The sequence below is a fragment of the Psammomys obesus genome, unplaced genomic scaffold, assembly GCF_907164565.1.
Source record: "Psammomys obesus unplaced genomic scaffold, mPsaObe1.curated_primary_1811, whole genome shotgun sequence".
Taxonomy (NCBI): Eukaryota; Metazoa; Chordata; class Mammalia; order Rodentia; family Muridae; genus Psammomys; species Psammomys obesus.
Genome location: NW_026592509.1, coordinates 2746076 through 2755359, shown reverse-complemented (window position 1 = coordinate 2755359; position 9284 = coordinate 2746076). Strand labels below are relative to the sequence as shown.

Genomic DNA, 9284 nt, shown 5'->3' with positions numbered 1-9284 from the left:
CTTTCTTTCTTTCTTTCTTTCTTTCTTTCTTTCTTTCTTTCTTTCTTTCTTTCTTTCCTTCCTTCCTTTCTTTTTTATCATTTATTATTTATACAGTATTCTGCCTGCAGGCCAGAAGAGGGCACCAGATCTTTTCATCTCAGATGGTTGTGAGCCACCATGTGGCTTCTGGGAATTGAACTCAGGACCTTTGGAAGAACAGCCAGTGCTCTTAACCTCTGAGCCATCTCTCCAGCCCTCCCTTTGCTGATCTTAATCTTTGTGACTTTGATATAATTGGTCATTACCATAATGATAATGGTTTCACTGAAGTCTCTCTTTGGGACAAAGTCTCTGGCCTAGACTGGCTTCAAACTGACTATACAGAGAGAATATTTGAACTTCTGATGCTCCTGCTCCCACTCCCGGGTACTGAGACTATGGCGGGCGCCACTCCACACAGACTTATGCAATTCAGGGAACCAAATCTGGGGCATGCTGGCAAACACCTTACCAACGGAGCCACATCCTCAGGCCCGATTCCATTAATTTTTTTTTAATTCTATTTTTATTATCCTGTGAATATTTCATGCATGTATACAATATAGCTTGATCATATCCACCCAAGCCCCAGCCCCGGAACCCCTCCCTGGCATTCCCACCACTGAGCCCAGTTCTTGCTGCCTGTATGTGCGCAGGATGGAGTCATCCATTGCAATATGGGTAGCCTAACAGTAGCCACCACCCAGAGAAAAGGGACAGCCATTTGCTGTCAGGAGCTGTGCCACCCGTGCTGACGTCTTTAGCTGGCTTAATCCCGTGCAGGTGACTAGACCTGCCAGGAGCCCATGAACGCAAGAGCCGAACACATCTACAGGACAGCACTTCACCGCTCTCCTCTCCATCCTCCGGCTCTTACGTCCTTCCTGCCCCTTCTTCACAATGTTCCCTGACCCTCGGGCCACAGATGGAAGGTTGGTAAACAAGTCCCATCTCCAGCAGAACACTTTGTCTCTCTCTCTCGTAATAAAAAGTTACCTTTTTTCAAGATTTATTATTTTTAGTTGTGTATGTGTGTCCCTGTGTGGGCATATACACATGTGTTTGTGTGCCCACAGAGACCAGAAGTGTCCAGTGTCCTGGTGGTTGCGAGCTACTTGATGTGGGTTATGGGAACTGAACCCACATCCCTTGCAAGAGCATGCTCTTAACTGCTTAACTATCTCTCCGGCTCCAGGCTCGTGGTCGCTTAGTCTCAGCACTGGGACCAGCTGTGAGTCTCTGCGTTGACCACCGCTCCCTGCAAGACCGCTCTTTCAGGCAGCGCCACCCAATCCAGCTTCCGGTTTTGTCATGGTCCTTATTAGCATGGACTATTTCTGGTTACCTCACCTCTCAGCATCATTCCTAAGCTACTGAAAATAAAACTTAGTTTCCACAGTACCAATGTTGCAGTGATGTGGGAATAAAAAAAGAAAAGAAAAGAAAACCTATTTCTCTGTAGCTGCTCTCTCCTGGAGAGAGGAGAGGGGCTCAGGAGGGTCATTACACTTTCAAGATTTACGAGGCCCCTTTGTGAGCTTATATAGACAGTGGGGATTCATGCGTGAGAAGGGACTCTTCAGCAGAGCTGCCTAAAGTTGTGCAGGGAGCTCCAGGAACGAAGCAGCCACCCATGCTTGGAGGCGGGGACAGACGAGTGTTTTAGTGATGCAGCTGTCTCCAAGTCACCCATCTCCTGTAAGTCATCCCAATAAACCCATTGGGTCCCCGCGCTGGGGTCTAACGCATCATTTCTCTCATGTGTTTGCCCTGTCTACTGGCAGTGAGTAGAAACGATCTCCAGGGGACGTTCCGCAGCTACCGGGGCACGAGGTCTCCAGCAACAACCTCACGGACCTTCACTTAGCTGTAGCTGAGAGCAAACAATTATCCCTTCCCCTTCCCTTTCCATTGCCCCCTGCGACGGCCTCACAGTGTGCGTCACTTACCCAAATACAGCAGAGGCAGGGCCTTGAGCCCCCACAGCATCTCAGGGACAAGAGAAAACAATGATGGCTCCTGCTGCTGACTGGCCTGGGACCAAATGTCCTGCAAGGCATGATTTGGGATGGGTGAGCACAGGGGAGACCAAAGAGGAAGGTGGCGGGAGCAGAAATAACGCTGATAATAACACTGGGGCCATTTGTCTCTTTAATCACATTTAGGATCTCTTCATCAGGTGAACTGGGTTCCTCTTGGCCACTGACGCAGGGAAGCCTCGAGAACAAGGATCTTCCCCGGGGGTCCCTGTGAGCCTAACATATCTGCTTTCTTTTTTTCTAATCATCTCTCCTGTCTTCTTCCTCCTCCAAGATCTGAGGCACAGGATTCTCTCTAGTCGACAAGGCGGTCTCAAAGTTCATGAAAAGGTTTAAGACTGTTGGGGGACCAGATCCGGTGGTTATGAAGGTGGCTTTGGGTCTACACCCAAGATTGCCCTCTGACCTTCACATGCAGGTACACACCAGAGCACCCTCCACACACAAACCCACAATAAAAATAAAGAAAATAGGATGAAAAGGGAAAATATTTTCTAATCCCCCTTGGGCTATGAGTTGAATTGGTGTGTGTGTGTGTGTGTGTGTTTAGTTCTGAAGAGGGTGTCAGATCCCTGGAGCTGTAGCTACAGGTGGTAGTGAGCCCTCTGACACGAATACTGAAATTCCATTTCAGGCTTACTGCAAGAGTAGTACTTACTCATAACCACGGAGCCATAAGAGTCCTTATTTTTGACTCGTCAAGGTAGGGTCTCAAGTAGTACAGGTTACTCTCAAACTACCATGTAACAGGGCCTGAATTTGAGCCCGTGGTCCTCCCGTGCCCTTTTCCCAATGCCAAGATTATGTGTTTGGCTTACAAATTCAAATCAAAAGGTGGAAACTTTCTGCGTTGGTTCCAGCAACTCAGGGGTGAATGGCTTCAGGCCGGTCCTGCCCAGCTCTCCTCCTTTCCTTGCCTGTAGGCTGGAAGCTGTTCTTGCGGCTCTCTTTTGTTTGCAGAGTCTCAATATGTGTGGGAGGCTGACCTAGATAGACTCTCCCCCCACCCAACCCCCCGTAGTCCTGTCTGGCCTTGATCTTCTGATAGCCCTGTTCTTCTTTGGATGTCGGTGGAGACCGGAAGAAGGCATTGTATCCCCTGGAGCTGGACTTCTATGCAATTGGGAGCCACCTGACCTGGAAACTGAACTCCAGCTGAACTCAGAAAGGGGTGGCAAGCACTCGTAACTGCTGAGCCGTCTCTCCAGTCCCAACAGCAACTTCTTGTCCCTCCCTCTAAATTACCAATTTCTTCTCCAGTTCTCCCTCCTGGTCTTGGTTTCCTAGGGCTCTGGGCTCCTCAGCGTTCCTTCCTTTGTGTATTCCAGGGCAGTTTCACAAGAAACATCCAGTAAGGGCTGACTTACAATTACAGACACTGACTGAGGAGGGGCACACTGATCGGACTGATTTAAGGTTACAGTGCCCACCCTGAACAGCCCACAGGAGGAAGGACGTTGCGCAGACTGGGAGGATCTAAGGTTGAGGAACTGTAACTGACCGGCTCAGAGACTCACCTCTTGAGAAGCCCCGCCCACACAGGGACCAACGAGCAGGCGCATGCCTGCTCAGAACAAATCAGAGTCTGGAGGTGCCAAATCCGAGTCTATGGAGGGTGGAGCCACCGAGAAGCCCCGGATTTGCCTTCTCAGAACTGGTCCCTTAGCAATCATAGCTATGGAGCAGAGCCTCCACCAGCCTTGATTTTTTTTTTTTTTTTTTCCTTGAGCAAGTTGTTCTAGACTCTGGACTAGCCATCTCTTAAAGGATATTCCTACGTCAATACCTCTGCACAAGTAGGTGACAGGTGGATGGAAGGTATTGATCCAAGAACCAATGGCTGGCCAAGCTTGACTGCCACAGCCAATCAGAAAATATCGTGTGTACCCCTTCCTTTTTTCTACTTTGTAACCAAATCATCCATAACAAAAACCAAAAATTAAAAATTAAAAAAAAAAATGACTTAGGAGGAAGCACCAACTCGTCCTCTTATGTCCAAGCCCTTTCTGGCCTATTTCCAGCAAGGCCCATTTTCTCTTAGTTCCTTTTGTTTTGAGATAGGATTTTACTCAGTAGCCAAGGTTGACCTACTATTTGAACTCACTATATAGCCCAGGATGGCCTTAAATCTGGGATTACATGCATAAGCCACCACATGTGGCTATTCTGTCTCTCCTTTGGTCTTCTACTCTCCTTTGCCAAACCTACCAACCCTCGCCCACTCCCACCTCAAACCCCGGTCCCTCTCTGAGGGATTGTGTCTTTGAAAGAAGCAAGACCAAGCCATTGTAGAAGGTTCTGTCTTGTCAGTGGCCATGTAGCTGCTTCCTCTGAGTTCAAATGGTTACATTAAAGCACAGGAAGTAAAACACAAGTCCAAGGAGCTCCTGAAACTTACAAGATTTACAAGGCCCTGAAACTTACAAGATTTACAAGGCCCTTCCCCACAATGGCTGTTCCAGGACTGCCCCAATTGCCTGCAAGCTGTACAGGGAGCTCAGGGCTGCAATTGTCATGAGTCATTACTCATCCTGAAGTGAGTGTTGTGGCGATGCCCTTGAGTCATCCATGTTCCTGTTGGTAACTCTTCATCCATATTCCCGTAACTCAACAACCTCACTGATGCACCAAACTAGATTGGGGTGTTTCTTTGGTTTGCTGTTGGTGTTCAGGTGTCCTCAGGCAAAGTCACTCAACGCCTGTCTACACCCAAATTCCCACAGACGAAGCTACATTGGGACTAGAGAGATAGCTAAGCAGTTAAAGGCACTTGCTCTCAAGCCTGATGACCTGAGCTTGGTCTCCAGGCCCATGTGGTGGAAGGAGAAGACTGCCCTCACAGGTGACCACCGCACGCGTGTGCACGGACAAGATAAATGAGATGTAGTAAAAATAAAGCCACACTGATAAAAACTCACTTTTCCAAGTTACAAAAAACAGGAGGGAACACCTCCCCCCCCCCCCGCCCCGAGTTGAGATAAAAGCTAAATGTGGGGCTTGGAGAGATGGCTCAGAGGTTGACAGCACATACAGCTGTCACGGAGGACTCAAGTTCAGTCCCAAGCACCTGCACTGTGAGCACACGGGGCCTGTAACTACAGCTCCAGCGAACTCTGCCCTCTTTTGGACCCTAAAGGCGCTCTCTTTCTCTCTCTCTCTCCTTCCCTCCCCCCCCACACACTGACAAACACACACACAAAAGGACAAACAAAAAACAAACAAACAAACACCCCTAAGCTCACCCAAGTCCCACGAATAATTCTGGTCCCTCTGAAGTGAACTTACACCCTCTCCATTTACACCTGCTTTGCACTCTGGAACTTACGGCATCTCTCAGATCTGAGCCCACACCCCTCTGCTCCCTCTGGATGGCTCCTATCTTAGGTCTCAGCAGCGCTGCTCCCTTCTCTGAGGTGCCATCTCTGACTCTGGTTCAACCTCGGCTCTTCTCCTGGTCCGTTTCACAGCGTTCTGAGCACGTTCTTCCTACCACTCACCCACACTTGACGTCACCGCGCCTGTTTGATGAGTGTATGGCGTATGTGCACCGGCTGACGCACGCCACGGGAGCAGGTCTCTATGGCACTACGTTGTTGGTACAGAAGGGACCAGCCAGCGGCGAGTGACGTCATGCCCAGGCAAGGATATCCTGGAATGTGTAAGAAAGCTAGCTAAGCGTGAGCCTCTGAGGAAGCCAGAAAGCAGCTCATAGTTTCGCTTTAAGTTCCTGCCCTGCTTCGGTGACGGGCTGTCATTTGGAAGGGCCAGCCTAATAAATTCTTCCTCCTCCAAGGTGTTCTTAGTCTGAGTGTTCTATCGCAGCAGCAGACCTGATGACCCAAGCTTGATCCCCAGGGCAGTATAACTTTCCATAGCTCTGGTGCACTCAACACACCATCTTCCTGTCAGCGACTCTAACAGATTCATTTATTGGGCTAGACATCACATCGGAATCTTTTCTTTGATCTTCTTTGAGATGAATACACCCTTTTTTTTTCATTTTTTATTTTTATTTATTTTTTTACATTTTTCCAGGAAAGTCATGGAACACCAAGAGACGCTATGGTATTCACCTAAGTAGACTCACTGCCTCTGTCTTACCTCTGCCCCTTCCAAAGACGCTACATACACCATCTCTCTCAGAGAATAGTTTCCTCTATGGATCTGCTCATTCGACTTCTTTGCTTCAAACCTTGCAACAGCCCATAATTCATTCATTCATCTATTCAAGTGTTTCACAAACAGATCTGCATGCATTATTCCTGGTAATGGTGACACGGGGAGGAAACAAGACAGGCGCGCATTCCCGTTCCTGAGGTACTGAAGTTCTGAGGGCCGGGATGAGATCCCACGGCATAACCTTCCAGTTCCATTTCGTAAGGCCTGCTCTCTCCACTTACGTCTCTGAGTACACTTTTCACAGCCTGGTCTCTACCTGAGTGTCCTTTAGTGAGCTTCCAGAAGTCTAAGGCAGAGAGACGGGAGCGGGAGGCTTCATCTGCTAAGCACTGATGCTGGAATTAGATTAAAATATAAGGGCTTTCGTGTGTGTGCGTGTATTCGCATGTCAGCCTGTGTGGGATCTGTGTGTCTATGCCTGTGTCTGTGTGTCTGTCTGTGGAACTGGTCACAAAGAAAGTGATCAAACTTCCTTGTTTCACAGTGCTACGTGCACGTTTCTCCCCTGACCCAGAATGAAGCATGTGTCTTGTGGCTCGCCCAAACAACATGTCATAGGTGACCTCCAAAAATCCCGAGAGCAGGTCCAAGAGTCTCCATCTCAGAGAGAGTATGGGATGGGCAGAGGCTGCGAGGGCTTTGTTAGTTCCAATCCTCGGGACCTCAAGTTTATTATGGACTTGGGGCTTCTGAGGTCTCCATGGGTATTTGTAGTTCTGAGGAGAAGGGTAACTTTACATGTGATGCAGTTTCCGAAGGCTTCTTTGGCTTCAGGTTCTCTTCCTCTTCCTGGAAGGTAAGAAAGGAGTGGGACAGAGGGATGATGTAACAGATTTACGGGTGAAGTGGCCATGCCTGAAAAGGAGCTCTAAGTAAACATGGATCAAGCGTCATCTTCCTCACAATACCGTGGCAGGAGCCTGCAAACACTCTCCTCCCTCTGGCCCCTCCCTGGTGCAGCTAAGATCTCACAGAATATCCCTCGGAGTCCTGAGACACTGTACGATTTCCACAGCAGCCTTTTCCCCATGCTCTGGGTCACCCTAAGCCCCTGGCTTTGTCCTCTTTCTGTGAACGGGCACCTCCCTCTACCAGCTTGGTTACTCTCTGAGGGCAGGGGCTGGGTCTGACCCATTCCTGGTACCTCACACTGCCCAGCCTGCCAATTAGGAGATAGTGCAGATAATTCTGGTGGAATTGAAGAGCTGCATGGTGCATTAGTTCCTTATTTCAGGCCAAATAAACACCGGCAACACAGACAGGGAAGGTTTATTCTGGCTCACAGTTTAGGAAAACACAGCCCACCAAGGTGGGATGGGAATGGAAGGAAGAGTGTGAGTCTCCAGTCAGGAAGCAGAGAGCAGACAGAAACCGGACCCAGGTTATAGAAACTTACCCCCTGCCATCACCCCCCCCACACACACACTTCCTTCAGCCAAGCTCAACTTCCTAAAGGTTCCGTAAGCTTCCACAATGGCACCACAAGCTGAGAAACAAGTGTTCAAATTACAGGAGCCTATGGATATGTGTGTGTGTGGGGGGGGGTATTTACACTCAAAGTACAACACAGGGCTTATCCACAAAGGGACACTAGCTCTGTGCAGAGAGTGTTAGGAGGGAGTCGGTGAGGTGGTTTGGATGAGAAATGCTCCCCATGAGTTCCTGTATTTGATTACTTGGACCCCAGTCAGTGACACTGTTTGGGGAGGCCAAAGAGCCTTTGAGAGGTAGAGCCCAGCCTTCCTGGGAGAAGGAGGTCACTGGGGGTGGGCTTTGAATGTTTATAGTCCTGCCCCACTTACTGTCTGCACTCCGAGTCTTAATTGCATTTGATCAGCTCCCAGCCACCACCACAATGGACTCTCAACCCTCTGGAAACATAAGCCCAAATAAACTCTTCCTTGGTCTTGGTGTTTTATCAAGGGAAAGTGAGGAATAACAGCAGGGTCCCTGTGGTCCTGGAGACTCACAGACGGGCAAATGAGAATGAGGCTTGGTAAGCCCCAGCACTGTTCCATCCAAGATGTGCTGGGGTTGTGGGGCTCAGGGTGAAGGGAGGAGCAACCGGGTACTGTGGTTTAGGTGTGGAATTAGACACAGGCTCTCCTGGGTCAGCCATGTGCTCTCCACTGATGGTCCTGTTTTGGGAGCTGTCACAGGTGGCTCAGTGAGGGTGAATCTTTGAGTTACAGCCTGGCCTTGCTTCCTGCCTGTGCTCTCTGTTTCTTTTTGTTTTGTTTTGTTGTGTGTGTGTGTTTATGTGTGTTGTTGTTTGTAAGATGTGTTTTCATGTATGTGTGTCTGTGTGAGTATGTGAGCATGTATGCAGATCCTCGTTGGCCAGAAGAGGGCTTCCAGAGCTGGAGTTATAGTTATTTATGAGCTGTCTGATGTGGGTGCTAGGAACAGACCTCAAGTCTTCTGGAAAGAGCAGGAAGTGCTCTAAACCACCAAGCCATTTCTCCAGCCAGAAAGAGTTTATTTTGGTTCATAGTTCAAGGTACAGTTCGCCATGAAGGGAAAATCAAGGCAACAGGAGCTTGCAGCAGCTGATCACATCACAACCACAGTCAGAAAATACAGCAGGGAACTTCTGCATGCCAGCTGCTCCATGGCTCCACTTTTGCAGTTCATGTTCCCAGGCAGGGAATGGTGCCACCCGCCGTGGGCACCTCAGTCAGTGCAATCAAGACGGGCTCCACAGGAATGCCCAGAGGTCCCTTTCCTGGGTTATTCTATATTCCCAGTTGACAGCTAACACTGACCATCACAGACTGTATCCCTTGAACCATGAGCCAAAACAAAACCTTTAAGTTGCTCTGTCGGGTGTTTGGCCACAGAGCTGAGATTTAAGTACTACCTACACTACAATATTTGGCCCTGACTCGGGCCTGAGGCTGGAGGTGGCTGCTGCCTGCTGAACACCAGAAGAAAATCTTGTGGTTCCAATCTGATTCTCCTGCTAGGGGTCATCAGTCCACCTCCCAGTAGGGATTCAGTGTGTGTGTGTGTGTGTGTGTGTGTGTGTGTGTGTGTGTGTGTGTG

The 9284-nt window shown here is 49.1% G+C and overlaps 1 protein-coding gene across 1 annotated transcript in view; it reads right to left on the bottom strand.

Moving 5' to 3' along the window:
* Nucleotides 1–6911: 6911 nt before the first annotated feature.
* Nucleotides 6912–9284, bottom strand: part of Siglecl1 (SIGLEC family like 1) — a 4954-nt gene continuing 2581 nt past the window's right edge. Inside the window, exon 5 of the mRNA XM_055613416.1 lies at nucleotides 6912–7028. Within this exon, the coding sequence (XP_055469391.1) occupies nucleotides 6912–7028 (117 nt within the window). The remainder of the gene's footprint in view (nucleotides 7029–9284) is intronic.